Raw genomic sequence first — 18859 nt, forward strand, 5'->3', positions numbered from 1 at the left:
GGGGTGAAGAGGGGGAGAGTGATTTTGGTGAAGGAATCTCCCTGCCATCATCCTATGGGCGCCTGTGGGTCCCCATTACCAGGCTGGGCCCTCACCTGCTCAGATTTGATGTGCTCTGATGTTTGAAAGACGTCAGGGTAAGAAGGACGCTCAAAAACTCGATCTAAAGCTTCCAGCTGCTGCTGGGTGAAAGTGTCGCCACGAAGGTGCTTCCGCAAACTGTCCACGCTGCTCTGGGAATCTCCATTGGGAACTGAGCCCTCGGATACATCTGCAGGGCACAGACAGAGAAAACAGGGAGTTAGCACCACCCTGGCTCGGATCGGCAAGGGATGTGGGACAAGCACAGAGTGGGAAAGAGCAGGGCCCTCTGCCTCCACCTAGGGAGCTGTGTCACTCCTGTGGGAAGGGGAGGCTGCAGGGACCCGAGGGAAGCCCCCTCCTATAGGCTGGAGCAGCTGGGCTGCTCTCGCTGGCTCTGTGGGACTCTCCTGCCCAGGGTAAGTGCCGCTGTGGAGAATGGTGTTCGGCTCAGAGATGACTTTCGGTTCCGCTGATTTTCAGTGTTAAAAATTGCCAAATATCCATTGCTGAGCATAAAATGGGAGCAAAGCACAGCGATTAGCATCGCTAGAAGGCTACTGGAGAGCGAGCTCACAGAGAAACCGGAGTGCTGAGGATGGACCTGTACTGGAGAGGGCTGAGGAAGCCTGGAATGGAGAAAGGGCTCTCTTACAGCTTGGAAGGGAGTCAGTCTCTGTTGTAGCTCCCTGGTCCCAACAGAAGTTATATCTCTGTTACAATTTCCTTCTCATCTGATCTTGTCCTGTGGTACCCCAGGTGAGTCTTTCATCCCCCTCAGATAACAGGAACAATCCTGTTTCTGTCTCCATGTTTCACCAGAGACAAGTCTCTCCCAGTGGAGTGTCTGTCCCATCCAACATACGTTGGTTTCTGTTATGATCTCTGTCCCGTTCTCCCACATGTAGCTCATGATTTATCACGACCCATATCTCTGTTATAAAACTCCCTCCAAAATGAGATGAGTCTTTGCCTCTGTCAGTCCCCCCTCCCATCCAAAATGAATTACTGTATTACAAAACCTAGTCCTACGCAGTGGGAACTGGTATTCCTGTGTTCTTACTATGAAAAAAGCCTTTTTCTGGTAGAAGCATCACCAGAAGTGCACCTCTGTCCCTGCAACAGCCCTCTGACACAGTCCAGTCTCACTGCAGTGCCTCCTGCCCCGTTCCAGGTGTCTCTATCTCTGTTGTGCTATCCCACATCTCTTACAGCCCACTCATCCCCTCTGAGGTGAGTCCATTATAAATGCCCTGCCCCATCCAAAGTGAATCTTTCCCTATGATAAACCACCTTACCACCCACCTGGTTTTGTTTTGGTTTTTTCCCCTGTTATCCCCCAACTCAAATGAGGCGCATTTATCTCAGTTATAACCCCTTTTTATCTGAAGTGAATGAGTCTCCTGCTATTAGCATCTGTCACATCCAAGGTGAGTCTGTCTGTTATAACCTCCTGTCCCAGCTGAAGTGAATCTTCCTTTGTCATAATCCCTCATCTCATCTGAGGCAAGTCTGCTCATTATAATCTTCTCCAACTGTGCTGAGTATCTTTCTGCTGTCATCTCTCAGCCTAACTTTGGTGAGACTGGTTATAATCCCCTGTCTCATCCATGCAGATATACCTCCATACCCTCCATGCTGAATCTCTACCTACTGTGTTTCATCAGACGTAAGTCTGACTGTCTTATCACCTTGTCTAACCTAGGATCGGGTTCTCCCTCTTGCACTGTGATTACCTTCCTGCTTTTTCACTATTATTCCTCATACTTCAGCCTTTTTTAGTGGCTTCCAGTCTGTGAATCTCAAAAACTTGCTGCCTGTCAAGGAAGTGGTTGAGGGATCTGTATAGACCATTTCCCTCCTCCATGCGATTGCAAGGGGCTCATGGGCAGATGATGCTCCCAGAAGCCTTGGGTGGCATTCACTGTGCAATGGCCAGAATCATGCCACTCTGCTGCTTCATCTTTTAGCTTGTGGATGGTGCCAAGATGGGTATTTTCCTGGCACAGTTAATGCCCAACTGGTGGCCCAGAGTTATAACTGAGCCTGCTGCCTTCTGGCTATGAGATATATCCGTTTATAGGTGATTATACGATATGATATAATCAATAGTACATTATATACAGTAACGTAGTACAGTACCACTTGCAAGACCATAGAAAATATTACATATTGATTTGTCCCAGCCAGCAGCCTTCCCTCAAGCAGCCCCTTCTCTCTTTCTTTTCCACCCCTAGCCAGAGCAGGACTGTTTACTGGCGCTGATTGCTGGCATTTTCTCCTCTCCTCAGGCTTACTTGCACAAGGAAAATTCTCAAATTCCTGAAAGCTGGAGTTCATGACAGATTTAACTAAGAGAAAACAAAGCAAAGACCAGGCTTGGTGGACTGCACACTGTGTGTGTCAGTGCAGTTTTTGTGGTTTAGATGGACCGCACGGTTACTGCAGGGGGTGGCTCGAGGCTCATGCTCCCAATTCCAGTAGGCACTTCTCTCTGGTCCTCCCTGCAGAAGGCTGGCACAGAACTCCTGGGTCCAGGCTCAGAGAAAAAAAAAAGTGTGTTTCTGTATCAGTGCTTGTCTCAACCTGTCTGCAGCCTGTGAAGCTGTTTGTCTGAGGATTTTTCCACGTGTCAGTCAATGTGCATGACTCCGCACACCATGCTGCTAATACACATGGGTATTTTTGCAGTAGATCATTATTCTGGTATTCTTTAGATTCTGCATCACTGTACATGCCTGAGCAGCTGTTTGTCTGTGGCAGCTGGTTTGGGCTATATTTGATTTTCAAGGATGCCATCCCTACGCTATGCGTCGTGTTTGGTGTGACTGGATGGGTGTTCACGTATTCGGTAAAACTTCCATAGGTTGTAATTAAACCAGATTTTACCCTTAGTGAGTAGGGTGGTTACACAAATTAGTGCATACATGTACATATATCTGCAATTCCTGTCTGCCTGCAGAGCCCTGTGCATGCGTGTCTCCCATGTGTGCACAAGCCATGCCTTTGTGTGAAGAAGCTGAAATCATAGCTTTCCCAAGTCACTGAAGGAGTCACTTTTCCTTCATTTATTCAGGGGCCCTTCAGATCTTGACAAATCTGTCACTCTAAATTTGCGAGAGATTATGGTGCTCTCTCCCTAGCACGGAGAGAGGTGATATATGATATCTGCTGCCCCTATTGATTGCCTGATCTGGTGGCAGAGGGCTGGCGAAATGAACTTGAAATGAACATCATGCCTCAACTCATTGTGCGTATAATACACTGCTTAATCCCACATTTTTCAGCCGCTATGGAATTCAATTGATCAATCATGTCCCTCTGATAGTACTGTTTTAGGGGTTATTGCTGCTCTGCTCACTGACCTTTTTATTTATTTATTTATTTGTGTCAGCATGTGCGTGTGCATGTGTGTGTGTGTGCATGCACCTAAGTGCGTATGTGTATTTGGGAAACTCAGGACCAGCTGATAAGAAAGGACAGTGTATAGTCAGTGGGAAATGAAAGAACAGGATGAAGGGAGGAGAAAGGGAAAGAGCGGGGTTAGACAAGGAATCAGAATGATCAAAGCAAGCAAATAGATAGGGAGAGGTGGAAGAGTTGTAAGGAGGAAGGCAATGCTTTAGTTTAGGTGGGAATTCCATATACGGGACAGGAGGGGCACTCTGCCATGGCCTAGGCTTTAAAATCTACAAAAGATAAGAAACTTTTGACAGAATCCTGTAGGCTACCTCGAGGTAGACATTGTCTAAACAGCTTGCAGTACTATTGGACTTCATAATGGTAGGGCACACAAATCCCAAACTTCACGGAGCAGTAATATGAGCTGTGCATATGGATTTTACTTATAAAGTGGAGAAAGTTTCACAGAGATGATCCTGAAAGACAGATTTATATGTCTTGTGTTACTAACACTGAGACATTCACAGTCACGGACCATTATATTTTCTTCAAAACCAAAGGATCGTAAATCCCCTGTGTTTGTTTTATGGTGTCAAAACCTATAGAGGACACGTTTTCATTTTTTCCCTGAAACTGCAAGGGACAGACACTTATATCTGGATTTAGATCAAAGTTGCAATTCTCATCTAAACACATGACTCTGTGAGCTGGACTATCAGGAGAAGCCTCAAATATCGTAATACCCAAAGTATGGGAGCTGACAACTTGCATGGATATGAGCAAAGGTGGCAGTAAGGAGCAGAGAGGACTTTGGGGAAGAGACAGGGTCCATCAGAGGGCTGCGCGCGTGAAAGTGAAGGGAGGGGTCATGGGGAAAATTTGCGTTGGGAAAGACTAACAGATCCCATGAGGAATGGCACTGTGGTGGGCGCCAGTCACTTCAACTGATGAAAAACAGTGCTAGGAGTAAAAGCTTAAGGGATGGGGATTTGCCAAGAAAGCAGCTTTTGGAGTAGGTGCTGTAGTGAAGCAAGGCTTCAGCTGCAGGATGAGTCTGGGAATGCCACCTAGGTGGCTGTGCTAGCTGTACCATCATGAAGCATCATCACCTTTCCCAGTTCCCTTTTTAATGGTGAGGGAAACTCTGTGGTACTGTGACACAGGGACACCTCCCTCTTAAATCAGAAGGCTCTTAATGAACAGCTTGAGAGGTGAACCATGGCCTCGGTCACTGTGTCCCTCATAAGAGCACACAGTTGCTGTCAGCGTGATCAGGACTGGCCTTGCACATGTGACAGGAAACATCTCTCCTCCCGAGGGGCTGCCGAGGGAGCGCGCACAGCCAGTGTTCAGCGTAAACCTTCGACACAAGACACAGAAATGCTCCACGGGTGTCACAGAAGTATCCTGACAGATAACAAGGAAACGCTGTGCCAGACAACACAGGAACAACCTTAACTACATCTGACACAGGGAATATGCCCATTAAATAGCTCCAAAACAGAGACGTTCCCAGGTCTGGGAGCCACAAAGACACCATCATGTACAAGTAGCACAAAGCAACGTAATACAGTTACTTCCCTGGCTACAGGTGACAGAGAGCACCCTTGCTCAGGGTGGGAGGGGGCCATCTCAACAAATAATTCAGAAGTATCGCTGACATAGGAAGACCTTTGTGGCACAGAAACATGTAGGAACATCATGAGAAGCTGTGCAGCTGGCACACAAACATGGAGATACTGTTCTCTTTTGGGGCAAGGGCTATTACCACCCCCATGACATGTCTCCCTGCTGCCTTGTGGGGCCCTGATCTCAGCTGGGGCCTTGCAGCACTACCAATAAAAATCTCAGTCATAATAAAAGCGAATGTGACTGGCATGAGAACTGCCAGCCAGGTGACACAGCAGAACCCATCTAATTGTCAAAGCCTCCGAGGGAAACGCATCTGTCTAACGCAGCGGTGCTGAGGCGGCTGCTGAAATGCCATCCCTCTGCGCCAGCAAGGCGACTCTGTCCTCTCCTGCAGCCTGCTTTTGTCACCATCCCTGCCTGGGTTCTTAACCCAGAGCAGCCCTGTCCCACTCTCTGGGCACTCGTGGCTGCATGTGCTGCCCTTTCCCAAGTCACCCTTTGTGTTAAGACTGCTCTTTCCCTTTATCCTATTTCCCTTCTCTTTTCCCCCGCCTCTGATGTGTTCCCATGTCCCCGCACAGCCCAGGCCTGTCAGGCAGCCTTCCTGGACGTCCCGGGGGGCCTTTCCCTGCACTGCCAGTTGTTGCAGTTTCAAACTCAATTGTTCTCCTCGGTACTGAGGCAAATGGAGTCATTAATTACCTTCTATCGGCTGGGCCGAGTTCAGAACGCGATCGATAGCCAGTGCTTGTCATTCACAGCAGCCAGCCCTGCACAGACCCTCACGCTGCATTCGGCACAGGTCCAGGAAGGAGCCCAGCACTATCAGACCTGGTCTTCAAGCCCTGGCATTGAGCTCCTGCTGAGAACAGCAGACCTCCTGCATCCGTGTCTGAGCTGACCCCCAACCAAGGGAGAGATCAAGGACAAAGACCTCAGCTGAGGGAGCGGATCACACATTTTCACATGGTCACAAGTGTCTGTTACTGGTGTCCTGGTCTGCACAAGCTGATCCAGTCTGGCTAGAGACTCCATTTGCATCCTTAATGATTATTAAACTAATACTGTACTCGCCACAGCAGGGACAAGGGCAAAGACGGGCAGCTCTAATCTGGTAATCTTTTCACCTCTCTAACTTTCTTGCCCTACTTAGTAGGGTTCAGAGAAGGAAGGCTGTAAAATTTGGTTTACATTTCCTTCCAGAAGAGTTTTTGCAGCCTTTGGGGCAGCGTGAAAGAAGGCGGCATTTCTAGATGGGTCAGTTCTGTATTTCAGCACGTAGTAGTGTTGCAAGAATTGTCAGGGCTTTGATTGTGATAACTGAACTGGTGGAGAGAAAGATAAACCTCAGATTCAGATGGAAAGGATCCCAAGTGAGTGCACGATAGAGATGGCAGAGCATGGCAGGGCCTGGCAAGGTTCAGCAGTGCATAAAGAAGGAATGTTATCAGGGATCTACACTGGTACAAGTTCAGGTTATGTACAGCATGCTGCAGAAACAGGGATAGTCGGACATGAGTGCTGGATGAATATCACCTCAAGGAAGTTATCAACCTTTGTGAACTCTGCAGTTGTTCACATTCCTGTGTATGTTTGCCTCAAGGTAATCCACAAGCCTGAATCTGAGTATGCAAACTGATGACACTGTGTTGGTCCATGTGTCTCTGTAATTTAAGTGTGTCAGCGACACATAAACTGTGTGTGCTTGTTACTTACATGCTCAGGCTCAGAGAAGAAAGGCTGAGAAACAAAGGGATTTTATGTTTTGAAATGAGGGTATAGCTCAGAAGAGGAATCGGTGAGCAAGGAAGGCTGCTCATGCAGGGAAGTGAGCGTGCCTGACTGAGGAAGAGTGAGATGTGTGCCAGTGCCTGGCAGCTGGGGGGCTGCAGTGCTTTTAACGCAGCGGATGTGTAAGACAGAGCACCTCAGATGGAGCAGGCATGGACAGTGCAGCTTTAATGCAGGGCTTACATGAGCAAAATGGCAATGCTCAATGAGAATGTAAATGAAATGAATTGTGTGTGCAAATGTGTAATGAAGTGTGTACTCAGATCTGTCTTGGATTATCATGGGAGCATGCAAATGTGCATTTAAGGCAGTGAGTGTGTGTATGCAAATGAAAATCATATGTATTTACTACAGCATCTAAGTGTACGATGGCAAATTTGGCCCAGAGTATCTGGGAAACTAAGCCTGTACAGACTTAGGTTTGTGCATTAGATAGTAATAATCAGCACATCTGGCCCTACTGAATACACCAGTAAGGGCCTTTCCAGGTGTTAGGCTGCAAGCAGCTGCCTCAGATGTGTGTACACCATGTGCAGATGAGGAGTGTTAGCCTGGGTAGTCAACGCTGGTGGCTTCTGCGCAAGCAGTCACTGTAGCTTTGTGACCTTTGGGTATGCTGGAGGTGAGTGGATGTATTCTGCTCTCAGTCAGGTTGTTGCAAATCCACAACAATTCCCTTACTTCAGAAGAGGCACTGGGAATTTATACCATTGTAATGAGGGACAGAGTGTGGGTCCAATATCTCTTACTAGCACTATTAGGCTTGACTGTTAGCCAGATAGAAATGCAGCTGCCTCCAAGACCCAGTACACTCACTTTGTTTATGTTGGTGGAGCAACAAGCAGCACTATCGTGCAGGGGGGCAGATCCTCTAGTTAGTGTAAATCTGTAAGTCTCTTGCATTCAGTGGTTATACTGATTTACATACACATCCTGAAAGTTAATCAGAAGGGTTATCCTGATTTATGCTGTTGTGGTCTCCACAACATTGCCTTTAGTGCAAAGCCCTGAGGGAGAGCTGCTGTCGCAGGAAAGCGGGGCGCCAGGAGCTATGCTGTTCCCTCTGCCAGGGCAGAAGATGTTCTTGGCATCTTTGGCATGACTTAACTCCCTCCTCTCATCTTCCTAAGCCCATTTGTTGGGGAGCTACTTCTTGGCAGCATCCCTTTTGGTGAGCACATAAAAAAGAGTGGCTTTTGTTAGCTCCAAAGGACAGAAGAAATGCAAAAAATTACATTGCATGCAGCCCTAACTATGCTTGTTTAGAGAAACTGCTTGCATTTATGAAGTCTTTGGTGCGGAAAGCAGGGTTGCAAATGACTGCATCAGAGCGACAGTAAAGGCCATTAATTTCCTGTTATGTTTTCCTGTGTTGGGGGCTTTATTAATTTAATTTTACACTGTCGAACAACAGCGAGCGCTGACACCGCCACACTCGGAGGGTTTTTTTTTTTCTCAAGCAGTGCTTTGCCTGACATGCAAATCAACACTGCTATCAGGACCGCTGGAGACAAGGGAGGGAGCACAGAGCTGTGCTGTCGCCATCCAGTCCCATCTCCCAGTTTCTGGGAGATCCCTGAGATTCCAGTGGAGTGCACTGGCACCCGAGAGGCCACCAGCGCTAGGGCTCAGCAGATCTAGATCAGGCCACAGACACCTCTAATGCACAGTCTAGAAAATATGAATTCCTCTTTAGCCTGCTGCCTTCCATTGGCTTGGTCCCCCACTAACATGCCTCTTAACACCTTCTTTCCTTCCGTTTCCCTTGCTCTAGACTTTCCCTCCCTTTCATTCCACCTTGTTTTCCACTCATACACACTTTTACCTTAACCTCACAAGTCGAAGAAGGCTGTGCCTGCCCCTGAGCCAGATGCTAGTGAATCATGTTATTGGAAGCTCTTCTGAGTCAGCACTAAACCAGTGCTCAAGCAGAGTGTTTTTAGAGCTGCCATTTTTGATGTGCCATAAAACAAAGGCTCCAATCACTCAGAGTCATTAAAATTCCCATGGCATTTTTTGCAAGAGTGCAGACATTAACCTGGCTGTCCTGAACAAAATCCAGCCTGAGTGATTACCCACAGCATATCTTAATTCTCCTGTGGTTTCATTTGGACATGGCACAGCAAAATTTCACTGTTGATGCTCTGTATTGTTCAACATCTGCCATGGTCCACCTGAGAGTCAGCCACATTTCAGTAGTAAATGAGATCTTAAGAATGGGGAGGTTAATAAACAATGTATGATACAGGATGTGTAATTGCAAAATGCCATGCAGTGAAACAGCTACAGGCTTGCGATATGCAGCAATCTGCTTGGACTGTCACCATGCAAACTCTTTTTTTTTGACTGCTCATTTGCATAATAACTGTAAATCATTAGTAGAGTAATTTGGAATCTTTCTGCATGAGCTCATGTAAAAGCCCTTATTGGTATATGAAGGAACCTATACTGATATGGCGTCTATAAGATGTATGTTGGAGATACGTTCCAAATTGTAAGAGGCAGTCCCCAAACAAGAGGGAGCCGGGTCATGGGTAGCAATCAGTTTCACAAACAAGAGAGGGCTGTGCATAGAAGAACCATAAGTATATTTGAGGATTAGCTAGTGGGGTATTTTTTTAATTTGCTGGGGTTTAGTAAAGTTGTCCCAAGCTCTAGTATAGTTCTGATCTGCTTGCAAGGTCAACTCTTCTTTATAAGGCCTACCTCTTCCCACACTATGCCAAAAGCCAAAGCAAAAAAACAACAGCTCCTTTGGGAAACCAAGCATGTGGAAGTGTACCTGTCCTTTATAACAGCCTTTTTTAAAGCATCTAAGAGAAGACTAGAAGGGACTCAAGACTTAATGGACATTTCATACACAATAACCACCTCATTAAGGTTTAATCAGATGCCTACAAACCTGTTTGATTTGATGCAGATCCCCTAGCTTAAAAGCAGAATAACACCTCTGAGCTCCCAAATAAGGCAGAGCCAGTGAGAGAAAGAAATCCTGACCTACTCCACATCCAAATGGAAACAGTGATACCCATGACCTAGCTTCTCTTCTGGCACTGTGCTCCTGTGTGTTTTCCTGTTACTGTTGACCTCTGTGGGAAGAGGACTTTGTACCTTCAACCTGATGGGATGGTAAGCAGTAGGATGCTTGGATGGATAAAGGAAAAGCAAAGCAGAAATGTGGACCTATGCATTATTTTTAGGCCCCTTGACAAAACTCTGGCATTTTAAAGGGCCTTAAAATGAGCATGAATTGCATTTGACACCTATTCAAAGTGGCCTTCATTTTACCTGATTAATGCATGGAAAAATCACCTTCAAAGAATTATGAGTTGAGACAGATGGAAGACAGACAGACAGACATGTCTGCAATGTCTCAATAGATGGGTATCTGTAACTGCTTCTTTCCGGCCATCTACTGTTAACAGAGTTGTCCTCCATATGCAAGGTCTTAGAGCTTAGCCTAGCCTCTGCAGGCCAACACAAAATGCTGTTTGTTTCAGGTCTTGCTTCACTGCCACAGAGGTAGCTGGAGGAAACTTTCAGTTTCGGGTTTTTTTCAGTACTCCCCGCAAGGGTCTTAAAATGTTCACAAACTGCGTTTTTCTGTATTACAAGTTCTTGTAGCAAAATTAAGCACACTGTTTTTTCTCTCTCTCTCCTCTCCACTCGAGTCACCTCCCTGCCCCTCATCTATCCAGCCAGGATTCTCATGGGCTAATCACTTGGTGAGATCTTGTTGCTTCCCCCTGGGATCCAGTAAAACAAGGCTGGAGGATCTGATGCTATCACTTAGGGAAGAAAAGAGCTCTTGCTTTCCTTCCAAACAGCAGCAGCCCCCATTTTGGGAGGAGGAGGGGGTTCTCTCTGGCCCTGACTGAGAACAAGGTGCTTAGTGTTTTCCTTCAGCACAAGAAGACACCCCTCTATAGAAATGATTTACATCTATGAACAGCAAGCAATGCTTAACATTACATTGACGTAGACTTGGGAGTGCGGAGATAGCCAAATTAGGAGCTAATTGGTGCACTGGGGATTGACTGTTGGCCCCCTTGGCTGCTGGGATGTGATCAGAAAAAGAGAGAGAGAGAGAAAGGGAGAGAGCAGGAGCCGTCCTCTGCTGACGCCTCTCTAAAGGTTGGGATTCCTGAGGCCGCTGCTGTCTAGTGCTGTCAAGGTCAGCAGGTTCGGGTTCACTGAACGGTCAGGATGGTTTGAATTACTGGCACTGCCTGCTGATTCCTCCGCTGATCATGATCCGTCTTCCAGCGCCGGCTGCAGGAAGCTGCTCCCCAGCCAAGTGCTGCGCATGGTGTGGGGCACAGGGAATGTCAGAGGCAGATGCTCTTGTTAAGAAGGTAAGTTTTTAGGAAGCTTTAAGGAGCCAAAGCAATGCTGAAGAAAGGCACATACTCCATGCGCTGAGCACGTGGAGACCAGGCTTCCAGCAGTTCTGATCTGTTTTCCTTTTACCTAGAGAACTGCCCCTGCAAGCTTCTGCCTTCCATAAAGTTAAGACAATGGCTTGAACAGGCCCTATCAAACCCTTATGGGGTGAAACACCTGTTGGGGAAGATTTCTGTCCAATGCTATATAGGTAGAATGCTTACTGAGCAAAGACTGATGTATGTCAACCACACTGATAGGACATTTTCTCCCCAAACACATGTAGCTGTGTGACCAGGCTAAAGGGCAGGCTTGTAGCCAGCCACGTGTGTTCCTACAAGGTTGTCTGCAAAGGGCACCAGAAGGTGCTCAGAAAGCAGCCTGCCCGTGTGCACCCCAGCAGGGAGGCTTGGAGTCACTGAAAGGGACCTCATCAGAGCAGGTGGGGAGAAGCTGTGTCTGCAGGGGTGTGAGTATGCACAGGCAGGCTGCTAATGTCACAGACATGTGCCCGGGGTGGCACCAGCGTGCAGCTGAGTGCCTATGTGTGTGTGTATACTGTACACGTGCTGTCCAAACATCCACAGCAGCAGTGATAGCAGAAGTAAGCATGTGAGAAAGAGCATGGCAGGGGAGAGCAACAACGGGAATCAGAAGAGGACTGAGGGTTGTGTGGAAGTAGCGTCCAGTGTTCGCTTTGACAAAAAAGTCTCCACAGGCATCATTGGCTGGCTTTCAGTGGAGTTGCACTTCAGAGAAATCTGGCCCTCTCAGTTCATAGAGTGTTTATTTTTGCTTCTTATTCTGAGGTTTGTCCTGTACTTCCGACAGTTAGCTCTTGGGTGCACTCAGCTACATCTGCCTATAGCTGCATATACATAGCTTTCATACTCACACCTCTGCATCTGCCTACCATGCACACTTCTACACCTGAAGGAAACTCAGGCTAATGCTGAGAATGGAGCTGCAAGGGGCTGCCCATACCTGGTACCCATACATGAGGCCTCTTGCGCAGCACTCTCAGTGCTCACCAAGACATGGAAGAGATCAGGGTTAACATCATGCAATCTCCTCTGTAAAAGCGAAGCCCCCATCTCCTCTAAGCTCGGTGCAGGTATTCTAAGCAGGTTCTCTGTGTGGCCTGGTCCCTATGCATTAGGAAGCATGTTGTGCCTACTATCACCTCTGCTCTTGACTCCTCTCCCAGTTCCCTCTTCCACTGCAGAGCAATGGGCTCTGGCAAGAAGGGTCAGGGACAGTGCCCAGTATCGTGCTGGTTTACATTAATGAGATACACACAGTGTAATCCAGCAATGGAGTCAGCTCTACAAAAGGAGGTAATAGCAGGCTGCCATGAACAGTGCAGCTCAGGTAATTGGTTTATCTATCTAGAAGCAGTAGTAGCAATCTCTGCACAGACAGAGTAGCAGTAAAGTCTCTTCCTTAAGGCTATTTCCTTTGTCTTTTCAATTGCTTGCACATCCATGTGAGATAGAGAGAGAGAGCGAGAGAGGAGGAGAGAGAGAGAGCTAGAGAGAGAGAGAGGGAGAAATGTTAATTTGTGAATTAATGGCTTTTCTCAGCGGAATTGTAAATTCAAATGTCACCTCACAGGGTGACACTATGCTGGGCTGCTGAAGAAGCAATGATAAGATCCCCCCCAATCCCCATGCCGACATATACCCGTGCCCCTCCCCTCCCTGAAAGATAGCTACAGAGTGGAACATGCTACTTTTAATTTGCAATAACACCACAGCAGAGGGATGCAAGAATGACTGCTTTCCAACCCTCCCTTCCACAACAAGCCGGGCCACATCCTTCCCTTTCCACCTCTACCTCCTTCCACCCCCTCTTCAACCCCTCCCATTTTAAACTGAGTCCAAGACAGCACATTATCTCAACTCCCCCCACCCCAAACTAATCAAAGGATGAGCTAAGGGAGGGCTCTTTAGAATGGATGCCTCTGCAACCCTCTCCTCTCCTGCAATAATCAGGTGAATTAATGACCCTGAAGTTAAAGTGAGCGCTGATACTCAGGCGTTGTGCAGCGTAGGGGAGAAAGCCTTCATTGTTTTCGAGCAGGAGGCGGGCAGCAGCAAGGGAGATTCATGGATGGAGATTGAATATGCAATTTTCTTTCACCTTGCCAAGAGCTGCCCCTGGGCTGTGCCTGGCCTAAATTTTTTTTTCCTCTTGCCATCTCTGCCTTATCCGGCCCTCCCACCTCCCTTCCATTCTTTCCAGAAAATTACCTTCAAAATTGATTTCCACTTTTACAAACAAATATAATGGGAACATGAGGGGGAAAAAAAAATCTTGGGCTGTGATGAATTAGGGCTGTCAGGTGCTTCCAAGTCTCCTTTGTTTTTGTTTTACTGCCCGTTAGATTCTTTGTTTTTCCAGCAACTGGGAATAATGCCCCTGCCCACACAGTCCCTGTGGTCCATGGCTACCGTCACAGGATATGTCCGTCACCTGATGTCATCACCATGTTATCCCTGCTCTCCATCACTGTGATGCAAACAGCCATTGCTAATAGACTTCCCCAGCCCTTCACACCAGGATGCAACTGATCTTCTCATGGAGACACTGCATGTCCCACACTGCCAGTGACCTGGCTTCTACAGCCACAGTACAGGTCCATTGATTTGCCTCCGATCTTTTTCACCCTGCTCCTCCTGTTCTCCTTTGCCTTATTCAGCTGATTCTTGATAGAGGTTTCCCAGCCCTCCCTGTTCTGCTAAATCAGCCTGGGGCATCAGCCTGTCACCTTGATCCCTGTTGTGCCTTAGGTCCATGTCACCTTGATTCCATAGCAGCATTGCCCTTACGTCACATTACCATGTCACTTGACCCCAAAACAGGGTCATCCCTATCTCCCATTGTCATGGCACCCTGATCCACTGTTATACCAGTCACCGATAACCCTCTAAAATACCATTTGCCTGCACACTGCCAGCTATTCCTGATCTCTTTTGCAGTTTATTCTGTCATCCACTGTGCATTAACCTGGGATCCTCATGGATCCAGGCACCATGCTCCCTCTGACTCCCATACTCTTTATGTCCATAAAAAACCATAACAGTAACCTCCCTGAATGCGGACAGACCCTGTGTACAACTCATCTAGAGTGAGCAAGAAGATCCAGAGAGAGACAGGCACCAGCAAAGCTAGGGAGCAGCCTCTGCACAGGTGGACACGCAGAGCAGCAGAGACGCTGGGAGGAGTTGTAGCTGCCTGACTCCTGCTGACACACTAGCTGCAACAACCCCTCCCAGCAATGAGTCAAAAAGTGGAAGGAGAAGATCTAACTACAAACTAAATACCCATAAATAAACAGTCAGATAAGCACACATTCACAGCACTCATACAAATGAACTTAAAGAAAAGCTCTATACATAAGTAAGACTCACAAAACATAGCCAATAACATTTAAAGACACAAGAATGCAAACTGGTAGTAATGCAGGTGCAAGTGAATTAAATGTAATTTCTGAATAAACAAATAACTTACAAAAATATACATACACTAACTAAACGAAAACCTGGAACTCAAAGTAATTTCCTTAAATTCACATATACAAAATTAAATCATGTAAACAAATACAAACTACATAAATAAACAACCTTCACACAGGCAAGAACAACCAATATATATATACAACATACACACAAATATATAACCCCAATGCAAATACACATCTGTACAAACTATATACAGAAGTGCACAGCACTAATAGGCTACATATTCATATCCAGCAACCACAAAGATACAGTGATACTCCAAGTATGTAACAACACATACACACAGAATATACATACAAATATACAACATTCACATATATGCTCAAAATGTGAATACAAATACCTGGCATTCATAGAAATACATAGCACTAATACTGAGCCATACATGCCCAGGCATCCATATGATCCACAGTACTAGGCAATATTATACACAGCTTAACATAAACATTTTCCATGTCTCTATAGGCATGCACAAAAATAGGGGTCCAACCTGCCACTCACCCCAGTACATAAGCACAGATAAGCAGACACCAGTGATCCTAACACAGAAATACAGAAAACAAACAGGCGTGCATTCCTAGAGACACAAATACACAAGCAGAGACGCACACAAATACAGCTGCAGCCAGACCAGCTTGCCTTCAGATAGTACCAAACCCTGCCAAACTAAGCAGCACTATAAGCTTTAGAAGCAGAGCATTCTGTCCAAACTGCTTTCTGTGATGTAAGCTGTTAACTCTCCCTTACCTGAAGTCCTCCTGAGCAATGCATACACACACACACACACACACACATACAGAGTTTCTCTTGCTTACAGACTGACCCCCAGACTTGTGGTGCAACAGCCCACATTTCTGACAGTGCTGTGCTGCTTATTCATTGTCCTCTCCTTTATCCAGTTTCCCCCTCCTCTCTTTTCCCACACATACTCTCCCTTTTCTGACCACCCTCCTGCAGTTTATTTAGAGAGGTGCAGGATGAGTAGCAGGTGCCTTTCTTATGTCCTCCTAGGAGTCTCACGAGCCAAACACCCTCAGGAGGAAGAAGTGGGTGGCTGCGGAGGTGAAACTCCCTCTTCAATTTACATTTTCACCTAGAATGGAAGGGAGTGTTACCTCCACTTGTGTGTACAGACACAATGAGCCTGGACATCCCCTGTGACCACTGCTGTTTGCGTGATACACCACCACTGCAAGCTGACAGCCACTGGAAACTCAGCCACACTGCGTGAAACAACACAGTCCCAGGGAAAGTAGGAGGAAGACACTGTGAGAGTGTGAAACACCCCAGAAACTGTTTACTCCATGTGCACAGCCATAAACTGCTGCGTGCATGCCCCACAAATGTGTGGGACAGTTGGAACACGGGGTTAGCACCTGAGGCAATGTAACCGCATGTGTCTCCAGTGTCATTAAGACTATTGCTGACCTGCAATAAAGCAACCATATAGAATAACGCAAACACATCAGCTGTGGTGACGAGAAATCACAGCATGAAACAATGCAGCCACACCACAGACAGTAGTGCAGTAGTGCTGTTGTGTCACCTGCAGGGGTCCAAACACACTCGGTTGTCTTCAAAGGCACAACAGGTTTGGGAGAACAGAAATATACCTAATATGCCCAGAGATGAACACACATCAGGTGCCATGATACAGTCAAGTGGAATGACTCACTCATTCTCTTTGCAAACATATGCACGCAGCATAGGAAAGTAAATGTATTTCCCTACAGGACAGTTAAGGGCTAGACCTCTCTGCACTACTACAACTACAGCACTGGTAAAGCATCATCATACCACAGATGACGGCATAAGCACACTGTATGTCCTGAAACAACTCCAGTATGCTGTGGAACAACATGGTCATACTTTGTGCAAACACACAATTCTCAACGCAGTGCTGCAGTGACATAGCCGTATTGACTTCACTCTCATGACCAGTCTGTTGTCAGTCAACATATTACATCAGCTGCAGTAACAAGTATATGAATTGCGATGACAATACAGTACAGCCTGCACCAGTGTACCAACAATTACCACACTGAAACAACCTTACTGCGTGCAATGATGCAGACATACCACAAGAAATAATCCATAGCCACCTCTGTGAAGAGCGTAACGGTCTTGAGTGTAATGGGGCAGTATAGCAAGCAGTGATATAGTTAATCTCATCGTTAGTGTCATAAACCCCCAACCTATAGTGATACAGTTACAACAACATGATACCCACAGCCACTCTGCCTGCAAACACATATTGATGCCACTGACAATGACACAAAGTCACCTGAAATATCACAAATAGGTTTCCCAAATGATATTGTCGTTGCCACTCTGAACAGCGCAAATGGGATCATACTTGCAGTGGCATACTCAGCGGCTGTGTATCTCCTCAAAAACTCAGACCTTCTTAAACACATTACACATCTCTCCTCTCAGTGCTACTTTCCACTTAAACAATTGAGTTCAAAATTTTCTTCAAGACAGTCTATGTCCTGGGGCAGTATCTAAAAACACAACTTTCAGGACTGGGACTGTTGCAGATCTCCCTGCCTCACACTCCACCTGAAGGAGACATTTCTATTTTCCCAGTAGGAAAATGAGATCACGGCCAGGTAGGAAAATCCCCAGGCTGAACACTGTCAAAACCCTGCCCTGCAGTCAGAGTCCTCCCATTTGGAGTGACGGAGGAGAAAACCACCTGTAACAAAAGCAAGGCTTCTTAGTAGAGGGTATCATGGTAGTAACAGTCAGAAAACTATGCGTGCAACACCAAAGAGAAGCACAGTGACGCTGCCCAACCTGCAGCTACAGTACAGTGCAAATGCTCCTACTGCTAGCAGGCAGCACCCTGTTCTGCACAGCTCAACCCCATTTTGAAGTGTATGGTGAACCACCTGCACTGATACTGCTAACACTCTTTGGAAAACACCACCAGACCTGCCGAAATGGTGACCATTTACTGTCCCCCTGCACTGACACAGCCATGCATTGCTTACTTCAATGTCAATCACTCTAATCATCAAAATGACAGGTGGAGAAAGGAAAGGAGGAACTTCTGCCTTCTCAGGTTTGCTCACCCATCTCTGCTGGGGATTCCTTTACTACAAACAGCCCAAGTATTATTGCCATTTACAGTAGCAATCACTCCATCCCCTCCTCTCCCACAAACCTACCGCTGATATTAGCACTGATCACACTAACAAGCCTGTGGGTTTTATTACTACTGATACTAATAATACTGGACACATTACGTCTGCTCCCGCCAATAACAGGCTGTAGATATGTTCCCTGTTAATGCTGATAATACTGGGGGATATTATCTCTGCCATTGTCGGCACTGCAGATATTATTGCCAGTAATGCTGTCAAATACTACAGATATTGTCAGGGACCAAGATTAATAATGCTGTGAATGTTACAGCACCAGCCTCACTGGAAGACAAATCCCAAATGAGAATTTGGGTCTATAGAGGAAGTCTGTGGCCTGCTACAGAGAGAAAGAGCTATCTCTAATAAAAGTGGTTGTAAAGATCCCAAAAGCTTCACCCAGCCAGAGATGCTGTGGTATGCAGGGAACAGTTTGAAATATTGTTTTCATATTATCTGTCTATCCATCTATCCATCCATCTATCTATCTGTCCTTCCCTTTCTCCCCATCTCTCTCTCTTTCTCCTTATACAGTGCTCAAGACTACAGTATGAGTGATAATAATTTTTTTAGTCCCTCTGGGTCACTCCAATTCTCATCCTTTAAGCTATCAATCAGGGGGTTATGGAACAACATAAATATTTGCATATTATTTTTCCCCTTTATCCTTCTGGACTTCTATTGCTGTCCTCAGTCTGACAATGACCCTGCTGAGCTTGGCCTGCCATCACAGCATAGTACAGCATTAGGATCATTAAGAGCCAGGAATTCCTGTTTCCAGCTGCAGCTTGATACTGCAAGACCCTCCAGTGGTCTTGGGAAAGTCATTACATGCTGCAGGGCCATTTCTGCCTCTGGAAGACAGTGGGTATAAGTGGTGGAGAAGGTCAGAGGAAAATT

At 46.5% G+C, this 18859-nt stretch overlaps 1 protein-coding gene across 2 annotated transcripts in view; it reads right to left on the bottom strand.

Moving 5' to 3' along the window:
* Positions 1-18859, bottom strand: part of PAX2 (paired box 2) — an 86522-nt gene that overhangs the window by 27618 nt on the left and 40045 nt on the right. For both annotated transcript variants that reach the window (XM_049810983.1, XM_049810982.1), the window contains one exon: positions 96-271. In XM_049810983.1, coding sequence (XP_049666940.1) covers positions 96-271 — 176 coding nt within the window. The remainder of the gene's footprint in view (positions 1-95; positions 272-18859) is intronic.

This window comes from Accipiter gentilis, chromosome 9, assembly GCF_929443795.1.
Source record: "Accipiter gentilis chromosome 9, bAccGen1.1, whole genome shotgun sequence".
Taxonomy (NCBI): Eukaryota; Metazoa; Chordata; class Aves; order Accipitriformes; family Accipitridae; genus Astur; species Astur gentilis.